The 15,752-nt window shown below is 48.9% G+C and overlaps 1 protein-coding gene across 1 annotated transcript in view; it reads left to right on the forward strand.

Annotated features, from left to right (window-relative positions):
- Window positions 1-15,752, forward strand: part of LOC124246350 (myosin-13) — a 47,689-nt gene that overhangs the window by 10,932 nt on the left and 21,005 nt on the right. The window contains exons 11-20 of the mRNA XM_046674410.1: window positions 2,189-2,307; window positions 3,012-3,161; window positions 3,280-3,450; window positions 4,521-4,830; window positions 5,646-5,719; window positions 5,815-5,902; window positions 10,630-10,747; window positions 12,061-12,184; window positions 13,245-13,381; window positions 15,017-15,272. Coding sequence (XP_046530366.1) covers window positions 2,189-2,307; window positions 3,012-3,161; window positions 3,280-3,450; window positions 4,521-4,830; window positions 5,646-5,719; window positions 5,815-5,902; window positions 10,630-10,747; window positions 12,061-12,184; window positions 13,245-13,381; window positions 15,017-15,272 — 1,547 coding nt within the window. The remainder of the gene's footprint in view (window positions 1-2,188; window positions 2,308-3,011; window positions 3,162-3,279; window positions 3,451-4,520; window positions 4,831-5,645; window positions 5,720-5,814; window positions 5,903-10,629; window positions 10,748-12,060; window positions 12,185-13,244; window positions 13,382-15,016; window positions 15,273-15,752) is intronic.

Raw genomic sequence — 15,752 nt, forward strand, 5'->3', positions numbered from 1 at the left:
GAGAGTGCAGTCTAGGCAGAAGGAACAGCATGAGCAAGAGGGCAGAGGAAGGAATGTGATGGGGACTGAGGAGCAGAGAGTGGTCCACTTTGACTACAGAAGAGGATACATGTAGTGGATTTGTAAAAGATGAGAATTAAAAAGTGATTATTTTGGCATCAGTTTGGGAAGGCCTTGAGTGCTAGGATAAATGGTTTAGAATGTGTGTAGTAGGCACTGGAAGCCATGGACCCTCCAAGTAGCAGGAGAAGTACGTGTGACAACATGGAATTAATCTGTGAGCAGCCTCACCAAGAGTGTAGAACCTTGGAAAAAATGTATCAGGCTCCTCAGCAAGGGTGGACCGTATTGAAATTTATCATGGCAGAGTCCCAGGCCCTCTTCCAGCCCTGATAGCTATGTGTTCAGTGTTTAGGAGCAGAGAAAGCCTGGAAAAGGGAAAGGTGGGGGCAGTAATTGGATCTGAGCTCCTCTGCTGATGATACCAATCCAAGCTAACATTTGCTGAGTGCTTGCAATGCACCAGGCCCACTTCACAACCCAATCAGTGGGGTACTGTCACCATCCCCCAGTTTACAAGTCATAAAATTGAGGCATAAAGAAGCAAAACCAGAGCCAGCCCTGATGGCCTAGTGGTTAAAGTTCCATGCTCTCCACTTCGGCTGCCTGAGTTCGCTTCCTGGTTACGGAACCACACCACCTATCTGTCAGTTGCCATGCTGTGGTGGCAGCTCACACAGAAGGACTTACAACTAGGCTATACAACCATGCACTGGGGCTTTGGGAAGGGAAAAAAAAGAGGAAAGATTGGCAACAGATGTTAGCTAAGAGCAAATGCTTCCTTGCAAAACAAAAGAAAGAGGGAGTGAGGGATGGAGGGAGGGAGGGAGGAAGGAAGGAAGGAAGGAAAGTTGAGTAAAAAAAAAGAAGCAGCAAAACCAAAATCTGAACCCAGTGGGGCCGCCCCGTGGCCAAGTAGTTAAGTTCGTGCACTCTGCTGCAGGCGGCCCAGTGTTTTGTCGGTTCGAATCCTGGGCACGGACATGGCACTGCTCATCAAGCCACGTTGAGGTGGCGTCCCACATGCCACAACTAGAAGGACCCATAACTAAAAATATACAACTATGTACCGGGGGGCTCAAGTCACACTGAGGCGGCGTCCCACATGCCACAACTAGAAGGACCCACAACTAAAAATATACAACTAGGTACTGGGGGGCTTTGGAGAGAAAAAGGAAAAAAATAAAATCTTAAAAAAAAAAATATCTGAACCCAGGCAGTCTGACCCTAGAGCCCAGGCTTTCTGCCACTATCTGAGTCCATAACTCTTAAAAACAATGGAGATGCCAGCTATTGTGAAGATGAAATGAGCAGGATTTGGTGCCTGTCTGAACAGAGGCATGTCAGGGGTGAGAAGGAAGGATGTAATCATCCCACGCTTTCAAGTTTAAGTGACTGGGAGGATAGTGGTGCCATCCGCCTAAAAGGGCAAAGCAGGAATAGGAGAGTTTGAGCAAAGAGTAAAGCATGCATTTGGCCTCTTATTAAGTGCTTAACTGGTGCTGCCCTGGCTTTTCGTTAACTTGTCTCTCCAACCAGCAATACGGTGCTGGTCCCAACCAAGGAGGTGTCTCTGGGGAGCAGCATTTCTCTACCTTCTCAATGAACTCAATGTAGGGAGCCAGGTCCATCCGAAAGTCAACAGAACTCCCAGTGAACTATATGAAATTGCCCATATTCAACTGCCTTTGACCATCTCCAAAAACGTGAAGCCTGGGACAAGGTTTTGTACTTTTTTCTCATCTTGCACAAATTAGGAAGGTGCTTAACCTATGTTGTTAATTGTGTAAATGGTGCCTCCTTTACTTATAAACCATTTTGTTATATTATCAGACTCCAATATTACCATGTATCTCTATCTTTTTTTAGTGAAATTTAAATATCAGTAGGTCAAGATCAACCTATATTTAAAGATTGCATCTAAAACACAAATTGAAAGTTCTCGAAAACCTGGGACCCTGGACTGTGGGATTGAAGCTTCACTGGACAAGTCCAGGCCTGGTTCACATAAGAAAACATAAAAACATCAGAAAGGGTTATAGAAAACACTCTTAGGAGGACCCAGGGCCTGATTGGACACTTTATCAGCTGCTGTTTTTATGTGATGCTGTTTTTCCTCTTCCTTCAGTGGCTGACAAAGCTGGATACTTGATGGGTCTGAATTCTGCAGAAATGCTGAAAGGCCTGTGCTGTCCAAGGGTGAAGGTTGGGAATGAATATGTCACTAAAGGGCAAAATGTCCAGCAGGTAATGGAGATGCTGTGAATCCAATTGGCTCAGGCATTTTGCTATTTTAACCATCATCTTAAAGTTCTTTCAGTTGCAGGTATTAGAAATACACATGAAACTGGCTTCAGGATTAAGGGGGAATTTACTCTTAGACCTCAGGGATAACTCAAGGTATTTGAATTAAGGAGTGTCCACTGGGTGCCATGAGCCCTCTGGAGCCAGGCAGCTTCCCTCCACCTCCTTCTGTGGGGCTCCATGGGCTGTCCTCTCTCTCCTTCTCTGTTGTGTCCTCATTAGGCAGATAAGCTTTCACCATCTTTCCAGCTGTGGCCACCCCGTAGCTCCCATGGTTCCAGCCTCACCCTGAGCCTGAGACCAAGGTCTTTTGATCCCAACTGCAGACTCTCAGGCGAGACCCTCTGTTTAATCCAACTTGGATCAAATGTCCATGTCTGGTTCAGTGAAGTATGGCCATGGGCTAGAGTCACGTGTTATAACCATGGTTGTTAGACAACTATCTCGGTAAATAGGATAATTCCCAGAGAAAGAGGAACATCACGAGTTGGCAAACACCTCAAGAAATATTTAATATTAGGGTGGACTGTATGAAGTTGCCCATCTCCAACTGCTTTTGACCTTCAAGACATCAATTTCATATGTTTCAACTTAATATAACCATAAAAACACTAATTGGAGGGTTGAGTGACTGATCCTTCTTCAAGGTGACCAACTCTGTGGGTGCTCTGGCCAAAGCCGTCTATGAGAAGATGTTCCTCTGGATGGTCGCCCGCATCAACCAGCAGCTGGACACCAAGCAGCCCAGGCAGTACTTCATCGGGGTCTTGGACATCGCTGGCTTTGAGATCTTTGATGTGAGTTGTTTGGCTAAAGGACTAGTCTAAAACAGCCCTTCCAGTTTGTGTCTGCTTTGCTGAATCCCCACTGGGTTTTCCAAACTCACTCCAACTCTTTGGCATCTGAAACACCCAGTTCAACAGCCTGGAGCAGCTGTGCATCAACTTCACCAACGAGAAACTGCAACAGTTCTTCAACCACCACATGTTCGTGCTGGAGCAGGAGGAGTACAAGAAGGAGGGCATCGAGTGGGAGTTCATCGACTTCGGCATGGACCTGGCTGCCTGCATTGAGCTCATCGAGAAGGTAGAGAAATAAATGCTGGTCCCCCGGGACAGCTCCTCCTTGGTTGGGACCATCACCTCTTTGCTCAAAGTCTTCCCTGCTAACAGACGGTGTCCCTAACCCCACTCTCCCAGCCTGTGAGCCTCCAGGTAGCTGAATCCCCTTGTGCAGAAAGGCTAAGTGTTTGGAAAGCACCCAGCATCCGTTCAGACACCTAAAGAGGTGCTTATGTGGCTAAGATCCAAGGGCTCAGTTATCCCCAAGAATGTGGATAGGAGACCAGTGGGGACTGTGGCATTTCATGCCTATCTGATTTGTCCAAAGATCCATGGAGGAAGGACCATGGAGCAGTGGGGTTCTTAGAGGAACGTTACTATGAAAACAGCAGATGACATGAACTTTTAAAAAAAGAATTCTCATAACATTTTGACCACTGATCCTGTTGGAATGGGTAGATCTACTTAAGGCGGCTACTGAGAAAGCCAGACATTATTGTTTAAAGTTTTACTCAGATTACTTTATGGCTGAGTATGTACCTTTACATTTTTTTTGTAAACCTATTGCTAAAAGTGAGCTACTTGTATAGGCACATAATTTCATTCTATGTTCTTCTTTTTTTTTCTTGAAGATTGGCACCTGAGCTATCTGTTGCCAACCTTCCTCTTTTTTTTTTTCTTCTCCCCAAAGCCCCCCAGTACATAGCTGTATATTCTAGTTGTGGGTCCTTCTGGCTTTGTGTGGATGCCACCTCAGCATGGCCTGATGAGCAGTGCTGGGTCCGCGCCCAGGATCCAAAGCGGTGCAACCCTGGGCTGCCGAAGCCGAGCGCGCCAACTTAACCACTTGGCCATGGGGCCAGCCCCCCACATTCTTCTGTTCAACAAATATTAATTAAGCACATACTATATGTCTAACACCGTCCTGTCATCACACCAAGCAGACCGACAGGCTTGTTCTTAGAGTGCTTATATGCCAATGCTCCTAGTAACAGAGGGACTGCACCAAAGAAGTTCCCTTTGGCTCCTGTAGACAGTGGAGTCACTGGGATATGATATTAAATGCTGAGGCATAGTCTGTTTTCCTCCTTCCAGCCTATGGGCATCTTCTCCATCCTGGAAGAGGAGTGCATGTTCCCCAAGGCCACAGACACCTCCTTCAAGAACAAGCTATATGACCAGCACCTGGGCAAGTCCAGCAATTTCCAGAAGCCTAAACCCACCAAAGGCAAAGCTGAGGCCCACTTCTCGCTGATCCACTATGCTGGCACCGTGGACTACAACATTGCCGGCTGGCTTGACAAGAACAAGGACCCCCTGAACGAGACTGTGGTCGGGCTGTACCAGAAGTCTTCGCTGAAGCTACTCTCCTTCCTTTTTTCCAACTATGCTGGTGCAGAAGCAGGTGAATTTTTTTTTTTTCCTGTGGAAAGTTCTGTGTAATTACTCACAACCCAAAGCTGCTCATGAAGAACCAGTAGTCGAACATGAGCTTCAGGTGGAGCTTAATGTATTTGTCTGGCTCTGATCTCCATTTTTCTTTCTCCTCTTCTTGGTCTGCCTTAAGAGATTGAGTTCTATGGAGGTAAACAGGGCCTCTGGGTGGACACGATAGCCAATACCACATTCTTTAATGTTTCATTTTGTTTTGGTTTTTGCAGAGGAAGATTCGCCCTGAGCTAACATCTATGCCAATCTGCCTCTGTTTTTTAGTATATGGGCCACCAGCACAGCACGGCCGCTTGGGTTGTTTCTTTTAGATAAGAAAAAAAACATTTACTTGCAGAATATTCTTGAGAAACTTCAGTTGTGTCATTTCCAGTTACTTCCTCATTAAAAGACAATTGGGGACTCAGAATAAAAGGAAGGAAACTCATGAAAGAAACTGCTGTCATCAAGGGGAATGTCTGATCCTTGCCAACTGTTCAGGAGTCTTTCATGTCTGATTTCCAAAGGACAAGATTCCGCTTTGATACTGAGAGTCTAAGTTATACTCCTAGTTAAATGCCACCCACGTCCCACCTCACCCCATTCCCTCAGCGATAACGATGAACGGTCCCAAAGCTGAGTAGTTTGGAGACATGGTAAAAACAAACAAACAAGCAATGCTCAGCCCTGTTATGTCAAAAGAAAACCAAAACTCCCGTTTCAGGGAAGGGTGGTTTAGAAAAACTGTGTCTGGGGCCGCATCTGACACACCCTCTGTCTCTCTGTCTCTAGGTGACTCTGGGGGAAGCAAGAAGGGCGGGAAGAAGAAGGGGTCCTCCTTCCAGACCGTGTCGGCTGTGTTCAGGGTTGGTGTTCCCGCTGCTTCCACTTTGGGTGGTTTTTCTGCCCAGTGAGATGGCATTTGCTAAAATAAATGTGCTTGTTCTGGTTTGTGTCCTAGGAAAATTTAAACAAGTTGATGACGAATTTAAGGAGCACTCACCCTCACTTTGTGCGATGTCTGATTCCCAACGAGACGAAGACTCCTGGTGAGTAAGAATCCACCAAAACAGCACTCCCAGAAACACGCAAAATTCTGTGGGTGTGCGTGCATGGGTGCTCGCTCGTGTGTGTGTGTGCACGTGCATATGTTTCCCTAAGGAAGGGGTTATAATCTTCCTCACTTCTCAAAGTAGCCTATGAAATACAGTTGCCAGAATTAGCAAATAAAAACACCAGATGCCCTGTTAAATTCGAATTTCAGATAAACAATGAAAAATTTCTTAGTATAAGTATGACTTATGCAATATTAGAGATTTACTTGTACTAAAAAATTGTTCACTGATGATCTGAAATTCAAATGCAACTGGGCATCTTCTATTTTATTTGGCGCCCCTACTATGAAATCATACCCAAAATATTGTATGTACGTGTAGAGGTACCTTGGATCCATAACTTTCGTCAGGTTCTTAAAAGGACTCGTGGCTCCCTTCCGGCAAAGTGAAGAACCACAACATTTGGCAGATAATCAATCATCTTAGGTATTCCATAATTAAAACAGCATCAGTAATGACTGTTTTCTGAGCCTATACTGTATATCAGTCACTTTATTATATTATCTCTACCTCTGCAGAGTAAGTGTAATTATCTCCATTTTACAGACGAGAAAATTGAGAATCAGAGCCCACCTGTACAGATAGAGAACGCTGTGCACTACTGTAGCCCTTTAACCACCACCCAGTCCTGATTCACAAATATTCTTAGAATAGTGCTGTGTTTCAGGGTCGTTGTCACAAAGAGAAGAACAAGCTGTCACCCAGAGCTGTGGTTACAAGGTAGCTCACTCAAAGCCGAGTTATTCTGTCCCAAACGTGTGCTTCCGCAGCCTGTGAGTAAGCGTCCTGCCCTGCGATGCTACAGATGAACAGAGGAATCAGGTGGTGGAAGAAACAGTTCCCCCTCCACCTTGCTGCTCATGGGAGCCTGCGCCAAGTACTTTAGCTTTCTGCTCCATGAAACAGGAATTAAAATGGGAATTTTACTCATGCATTCACATGGTTAGTTAGTTATTCACTCATTCGTTTATTTATTTATTTAATGAGCACTTATAAAGTGTTTACTCACTTTGTAAATATTAACTCCTTGAATCTGCCTTGGAGGGTTGCTGCGCGGATTAAGTGAGCGAGTACATGTCAAGCATTTAAAACAGGGCCGAGCACATTGTGAACGCTCAGTAAATGTTGGCTGTCAATTAGAATAATAATTATGATTATTACTCTTAGAATAATAATTATGAGAATAACGTTATGTATAATGATAATAATGAGTGTGATAATAAGAATATTGTGGGAATTACTATTATTGTTACTGAAAACCAGAAACTTTAATTCCCCAAACAACCTGTCCTCTGTTTCATGGAATTCCTCTCCTGTGGAACACAGGTTCTAAAGTCTGAATTCCAGGCAAAATCAGCTGCACGAACTTGGCCTGCCTTGTCTCGGGCAGGCTGCCCCGCTCCCAGGGAGGCCAGCACAGCCAGCTTCTCCTCTAGTCTTAGAACAGAGCTGTTTCTTCAGTTAAGCATCAAACAAAATTGTTGCCTTGTATGTAGGTGTTTTGTCATAAAGAAAATTGGTTTCCGTTATTGCTGTTGCTGTTGGGCCCATATTTGCACAAATCAGATGTGCGTGTGGCAGGACTCTTCTGTGAAGCACCAGCAGGCAGGTGTCAGGTGACAGGAGGATGGACTGAACCTCTGTGGGGTCAAACTGTGCCTCTGGGAAACCCGTGGTTTTGTTAATCCACTGGATTACTTTTTCTTTTGAAGTCAGTTTCTTTTGGAAGATCAATTTCCGTGAAACCTCTGTCCCTTCTCCTGAGTTTTGCCTCTCCTTTACTCTGGCACCTGTCTATTTTCCTTCCCATCTCTGGGAACAGACTAACGCGCTGATGCGGGAGCCTGGGTGACACCTTAGAAAGCAGCTGAGTGGCCCCTTCATCTTCCAGAACAGGAATGGAGACTTTGAGACTTCCATGCCTCCCAGGGCTCCCAGAACTGGCTGGAATCACGGTCCTGGATCAAAGTGCAAGCCGCTTTCCCCACCCGCAGGCTCGTTTGCGCACTGTGGCTGTCCTCCCGCTGTCCTCCAGGGCTTCGCTGCACAGGTTCTCTTCTTGCCAACCGGAGCAGGAGCCCCTCGGAACAGGCTCCAGCCTCCATTCCTCTTACCCTCCGCTGTGGCAAACCTGAGTCCTGCTAAACGCCTGCTGTTGACTGGCCAGCGGTTGACTGACTGCTGTTCTCAACTGTAGGTTTTATTATTATTCAGGTATGAGGAGGCCAACAGATCAGGAGACGACTGCCACTGGAAAGATAGTTACTCACAGTGTCCAAGAAGAAGGGGCATGCCACACATGCAGGGCCACATGGGGAGGCACCAGGGCTAGTCAGGAGGCACAGGGAGCAAGGAGAAAGCATGGGCAAGGCCTGTATTGTGGTTTCTATGGAAGGAATGGGCGAGCAGGGTAAGCAGGTTTACGATTGACTGGTGTGAATAATTTCAGCAGGCTCCAGGGTGCACAGCCTGTCCCTAGTGGTCTGGTGCTTGGCCTGGGGTGATTAGGGCATGGGGAGACGGGCCCTGAGTGTGAGGGCCCAATACACAGGGTGGCTGGGGGACATGGGCTTTGGATTGGGTGGTCTACATATGAAAGGCATGCTTGCAGGGGAGTAGTGTGGTATCTCTAGGGATTGGCTAGCTCTGGGAAGGGCAGTCTCTCCTGGATTAGCAAGGCCCAGCATGTCAAAGCATCATAAAATACCGAAAACGTGATTAATACAACTGCTGAGATGGCCAGAGAAAGGAGGGGGAGGGAAATGACAGCTGAGGGAAAGAATAAAGAGAAGAGTCCTTCAGGGACTGTGACATGAGAAGATGAGGCTCAGGGAAATTTCTAGAAGTTTTGCTGGTTGGTGCAATGGCAAAAGGGGGATTCTTTTCATGGACCTTCCAGACCCTGTCTCAGCCTAGGTTGGGAAGGACAGAGGTGAGCCCCAAGAGAACTCAACCAGAGTTCTGAGCCTGACAAGCAGGAGGGGCCCTGAGAGGGGAGGGAGTCCAATATCTGCAACGCTACCAACCTGCAAGACACTCGACCTCTCGAGGCTCAGTGCCCCTCAGAGTCCTTCCTTCTTGTAGGATGCCTTTGTGGGAATTAGAAAAAGTCTCCCCTCTGAGTGGACGCAGCCCCAACACGATGCCCAGCTTGGCAAGCAGAGCGGCAGCTCTCGTCTCCCCAGCGTAAAATGATAGTCTTTGAGTTTTCTTCTGTCTCTCGAAGGATCGATTGTCCTCTGCTTATGCCTTTTCTCCCTTCTCTGGCTCTTGTGGAGATGGAGGCCTCCACCACGTCTTACCCATGCCTGTTGGTACCAAACAAAGAACAGCAATAGCAGGAGTCTCTTGTGCCCCGACTGTGTGTCAGGGGCTATTTGAAGCTTTTTCCTCATGTTAACTCAATCCTCACAACAGCCTTATGAAGTAGATACTCTCATTATCCTTATGTTATAAATGAAGAAACTGAGGCATAGAAAGTCAGAGTTCACGCAGCTAGTAAACAGCACAGCTGGGATCTGAACCCCTCGGAATCCTCCTCCAAGAAGTAACGGGAGCTGGACTAGATGATTTCTAAGGTTCTCTCACATCAGAGATTCTCTGAATTTTTGATATATTTTCTCCTTGGTCTTAACCACTTTTTCCTCAAGAGAATCACTGTCCACTGGAACTTCCAAGAATGATGGAAATGTTCTATATCTGCGCTGTCCAGTATGGTAGCCACTATTACATGAAATGTGGCTGGTGCAACTAAACACACGAGATTTTCATTTTGATAAATTGAAATTTAAATAACCACATGTGGCCAAAAACTACTGGATCAGAAAATGCAGCCCTAGCAGAATCTTGAAAATTGTATAAACGTATCATGGTCTTTCCTCACAACAACTAGGGAAACGGGAGCATTCTGTAAGTTTCCAGAAAACGAAGTCAAAGCCAGCTTTAGCCCCACCTCTCCCTGATAACTTAGGGAACCCACAATGAGAACCCATTCTGTAGCCATAGTACCTTTCCTCAGACCCCTCACACAGCCCCAAGACAGAATTTTCTTGATCTCTGTTTGACTTGTGCCTGACCCAGGCTGGTTACCAAGAGTGGCCATGTCACCGCCCCCATGGGGGCTTGTTCCTCTAGCTCGTCTTTTTCCACTCCAGCTTCAGTGATCTCCCCCTTGCTTCCCAGAGCAGATGCTCGACAGTCGGCAGGTGACTGCCCTGCATTCGACTTCCTCCCTCCCTCCCCCAGCCCTCCGTCTTTTCTCCTCTTTCCCTTCTCCCACTAAAGGCACAGCCTGAGATTGTACCTCCCTGTCCCTGAGCAGAGGCAGAAGGGCATCTCAGCTTATCTAATGGGAAGCCCGAGGGGCACTCCATACTCATTCTGCCCTCTTTGAAGCCTAGCTACAAAGTTAGGGGCCATGAATAGTAAAGATCAATATTTTGGCTTTCATTCCCATGGTTCATGGGGTGTTAGAGTGCCCCCAAGAGGTTGGGATTATTTCTTCTGTGAGACTATAGCAGGCTCCAGCCACTCCCAACCCTAGAGCTGGCACTAACCCTTTCTACTCAAGTCCGGGTGTGTTGGAGTGTCTCATGGTGCCCAGATCATCAAAGGAAACAATGAAAAAGCCACCGACACATCCCGGGACACTCTCTCCCCAGGCGTGATGGACCACCACTTGGTCCTGCACCAGCTGCGCTGTAACGGGGTCCTTGAGGGCATCCGGATTTGCAGGAAAGGGTTCCCCAGCCGGATTCTCTACGCTGACTTCAAACAGCGGTAGGTCGCCTCGCCTCTGCGTCTCTCCTTTTGAAGCCTCCTCTTCCGTCCCCCAAAGGCGCTCCTTGGGCTGGGCTTTGGTGAGCTCACAAGCCTCCCAGGGTTTCCATGGGCTTCATCTTCTGCTGAAGGAGTGATCCCATGTCCAGAGTGAGTGCTGGGCCAGCCCAAAGTGGCTCCAAATTCAGAGCCCAGACCACTCTAGTCTGACTGCGACTCTAGATCAGGGTTTCTCAACCTCCGCACCACGGGCATTTGGGGCTAGATAGCCCTTTATTGTGGGGCTGCCCCGTGCATTATAGCATTTTACCAGCATCCTTGGCCTCTACCCTGGCTGGTAACAAACCACACCTGCCGGAAGAGCTGTGCCAATCAAAAATGTCTCCAGATTTTGCCAAATGTCCCCTGGGGGGGACAAATCGCCCCCGTTGAGACCCACTGCTCTAGACCAACTCTCTCCTCCCAGCTGCCACCTTGGCCCACAAGCCCAGGCCATGTCCAGAGTGGAGGAGGGGAGAGGACCCTCCAGAGCTGGGAGAACCGGAGGTCTGCAGGTCACAGCTGGTTTCAAGGCTCTGTTGCATCAGATGAGAACCATTTTCTCTGAAAGCAAAATTCCATCCATGCTGTCAGCTGAGCTCCCTTCTGTTATGTTTCTCTCCCTCCTGCCCCATCTTGCTTGTCTAGAATCAATCCCTAGATTCCCCTTCTTCCAGATTAGCTGCACAATATTCCATTTTCCTCTTAAGCCTGGAGCAGAAGGTTCTAGAAGGCCTGGTCTCAGGTATGGGGCCTTTCTCAGGGATTGACTCCAAGCAGGAAATTTAATCCCTTAACTGAAACCACCACCCTACCCAGCCCTGCCAAGCTGTGAGGAGGATCTGAGTAGATGGGAGGCCTGGCCCCACCTCTCAGTGCAGGGCTTCAGTGAGAGTGAGGCATCTCTTCTGCTTCCTGTGTGCCCGCCCAACTGTTGGCAGACTCTTGTCACTAAGCCACAGTGGCTTTCTGAGTCTGTCTTCCCTCAGTCTCATGGTTCCCATCCCAAGTACGATCTACACCACCTGCTCCTGTGCAAGCCTCACCCATGGGAAGGGGGAGGGCATGGCCTGGCCCAGGTCACCACAGAATGACTGGGCTCTTAGGACCCTGAGCCCGAGGGAGAGGAGCGCGTGCAGCCCTCAGGAAAAAGCACGGGGAGCGGGATCCCGGCTCTGCCCAGGGCTGCGCGGCCAGAGGCCCTGCTCCCCACATGCCGCTCACACCCAGCTGCCAGCAGGCCCTTGAACTGCGCCACGGTGCTCGCTCCTCAGGTACCGGATCCTCAATGCCAGTGCCATCCCAGAAGGGCAGTTTATTGATAGCAAAAATGCTTCTGAGAAGCTTCTGAACTCCATCGACGTGGACCGGGAGCAGTACAGGTTTGGCCACACCAAGGTGAGAACAGGTGAAGCTGGGACACCGCCACCCCTGTCACCCACAGCCCTGGGCTACCTGCTAGCTGATCAGAGGAAAGGGTCTCCCCCTTTCCCCGTCTGGTCAACCTGATGACCCGTTGCCCAGGAGCCCAGGTGAAGGGAGCCTTGCGTCTAAGTACAGACGGCTCCATTTCCATGTTGGTTTTTAAGAGTCTAGAGCCTTAATCGGAAGCCCAAGCCCCATCAGCCGTGGAAGAAAGCACTCGGGAGCTCGCTTGTCCCGGAGGGAGGAGAGGAAAGGCCCTCTCAAAGGGGATGAGAGAGCCAAGGGAGAAGAGAACACAGAAAGAGTTCCAGGACAGTGAGGATGTGAGAAGAATAAATATAACCGAAAAATGGCTCCCATTTGTTGAGCACATGTGCATCGAGCCCTGTGACATGCCATCTGCACACCTTCCATTGAATCCTCCCAATAACCTCATGGTGATAAGGGTGGTACTGACCTCAGGGGGTCATTGGGAGGGCAGGGGAAGTGGAGGCTCCCAGAGGACAAGAAATTTGCTCCAGGTGACATGGATAATGAGTTGGCAAAGGCCAGCTTCAGATCCTGGCCCAACTCCAAGACTCTCCATCCCAGAAAGGGCCAGGCTTTGGGGGAGCATCCATCGTCACCAGGGAAAAGCCTGCTGCCCCCAAGGCTCCCTGTTTCCTCGGAACATCACAGGGACCAAGGAAGCTCTGCCGGCATGGGCAGTGGGTGAACGGGCCTGAGGTGGGACCAGCCTCCTCAGCTGGGCAGAGCGAGGACCACGAGGAGGTTTGCTGTATGTGAGCTCTGCCACAATCGTCCATGTGGGTGCTGGGACCTGGAACATACTTTGGAACAGGACACAGGAAGGGCCACTGCAGAAACCAGAGCTGCCAAGAAGCAAGTCCTGGGAGGCAGATGGCTGCCTGTCCTGACCCAGGGCTCTGGAAGCCCAGGGTTGGGGTTGGGCGGAAACAGGTCCCCATAAGAGCCCAGTTTGAACGCCTGCTGAGGACAAAGCAGGACTCAACTCATCTCTCCTTTAATGCAGGTGTTCTTCAAAGCTGGGCTCCTGGGACTTCTGGAGGAGATGCGAGATGAGAAGCTGGTGACCCTGATGACACGCACGCAGGCTCTGTGCCGGGGGTACCTGATGCGGGTGGAGTTCAAGAAGATGATAGAGAGGAGGTGATGCAGACCCTCCCCCACCTTCCCCTGCCCTCGCTACAGGGCTGATTATCGCTCCCTGCTTTAGTTTTGGGATATTAATTTACTCGTTCGTTCATTGAACCAACCTTCACTGAGCAGTAGTTCTGTGCTTGGGATTCTTCTTGGCACTGGGCATGCAGAAATGAACCCTGCCCGCCAGGAGCCCACAGTGAGCAGGAAGCAGACATGTGTGTGGCCAATTTTAACACCTGTGACAAGCACAATGTCAGAGTCATATTCAGGGCAATGGGGACTGACAAGAACAAGCCCCCAGTCTGGTTGGGTGTTGGCGTTGGCATGAAGGGGTCAGCAAAAAGAAAGAACTTTCTAGAGGAAGCTTTGCGTAACCTGAGAAAGGTGGCCTGGGAGGGAGACCGACAAGCAAATCACTGTGCTGGGAGCATGGGGCAGGAGGCAGGCTCCCTGGAGATCCCCACGCACCACGTTAATGAGCCCAGATGGGATCATCTGGTTGCGGGGAGCTGTGGGAGGCATGTGAGGAGACAAGTGAGAGGATCGAGTTTGCAGCTCGGAGAAATCACTCTGGCAGCTCTGAGAAGAGTGGACCCAAGAGGACAGGAGAGGCCAAGACCAGGCTGTGACAGAAGTCTGAGTAAAAGATGACAAGAACCTGAATTAAGAAATAGTTGATGGGTGAGAGAGGAGGGGATGGATTGAAGGACTATTGGAGAGTCTTAGTCCCTCAACAAGTCAAAAGAAGCAATAGCAACATGGATGGCTGGTTATGTGTGGGAATTTCAGGGAGAGGGGAATTTGGGTGGAAGCCCATTCCCCCTGATTCCCTGATACCCTGTGTAGCTCTAGCATTGTTCTTGCCATGATGGGCCGCCATTATGTATTAGTCAAGAATATCTCCCAGGCATCTAGCTCAGTGAAGCAGATAGAAGCCAGCAAGGAAATGAAAGAAATCCCAAAGAAGGTGCCAGTTTAAGAGAAAGGGAAGCAAGAGTTCGGGTACAGGCTCAGGTACACATGAGCTTTGTGTTGTGAAGCTGTGGAGGAGGAAAAGTAGGAGATAGCGTGGGTGTCGCTGGGATGTAGGCAACAGTGGAAATTAGGAAAATAGATCAATTCCACGAGGGCTGGAGTCTGGGAGATGAGCAGCAGAGTGAAGACAGGTCCTGGGTGCACACTAGCACTCAAGCAGAAAGAGGGAGTCCGTGCAGCCAAATGCTGTGAAACAGGAAAGCTGCTTCATCTTGGAATGAAAGGCAGAAGGGAGACTCAAAAAGGTGAGAGTTAGCAACTCAAGTGTGAGAGAAAGACCCCAAAAGCTAGGAATGAAAGATGCTCATGGCATTAGTAATTAGGAGGCCCTGATACGTGTAGGCACAGTATTCTTAATAGGGTGGTGGAGGTGGAAGCTGGTGGATGGAGATCCACACATGGCCCCATGCCCTCTCTCGCCTCCCAACCTTTGCACGTGCTGTTTCCTCTGCCCTCACCTGCAGAACTTCTCTGAGGATCTGCAGAGCTTGCTGGATCTCCTTCCCACCCACCCAGGAGGTGGAAGGTCCTGGGGCCCATGGGGGCAAGTGGGGGTGGAGACTAGACCCTGCTGTGGTTCATTAATCCCAATCCTGCCATGTACAGGGACTCCATCTTCTGTATCCAGTACAACATCCGCTCTTTTATGAACGTCAAGCACTGGCCCTGGATGAACCTCTTCTTCAAAATCAAGCCCCTGCTGAAGAGCGCAGAGGCTGAGAGGGAGATGGCTACCATGAAGGAAGACTTCGAGAGGGCCAAGGAGGAGCTGGCCAGATCTGAGGCTCGCCGGAAGGAGCTGGAGGAGAAAATGGTGACCCTGCTGCAGGAAAAGAATGACCTCCAGCTGCAGGTCCAGTCTGTAAGTTCCTTCCTTCTTCCTGAGAACAGAAAAGGATGAGCAACCTTGAGGCCCCATCAGGGGTCTTTTCAAGAGACAGTGGTGCCACCCAGTGGGCGGACAAAGTATTGCAGCCCCACCCTGCCGAGAAAGGGGGGCCTGGCCCTGGCTTTGCCCAGGCAGATCCTGCTGGAAAATAGATCTGCAAAGTGAGTTTCTGCTCGCCCTGATTTCTCCCTGTCTTCAACAGTGGGTTGGACATATTTAGCTGTGGGTATGAGGGGTATGTGTCTGGCATCAAAATAAAAAGCTGTCAGGAGTGCCCCAGGTCTTTAAAAAATCTTATAAATAAAAATAAAAATAAATCACTAAAGTTAAATAATTCAGTTCGAAGCATAAAGAGTAATTTTCTATACATGATTTTCAATAATATGATCTTACTCAAAAAATACTTTGAAGTTACACACTTTTATCGAGGAAATAGCGGAAGTGAAGCCACAT

The sequence above is a fragment of the Equus quagga genome, chromosome 11 (genome assembly GCF_021613505.1).
Source record: "Equus quagga isolate Etosha38 chromosome 11, UCLA_HA_Equagga_1.0, whole genome shotgun sequence".
Taxonomy (NCBI): domain Eukaryota; kingdom Metazoa; phylum Chordata; class Mammalia; order Perissodactyla; family Equidae; genus Equus; species Equus quagga.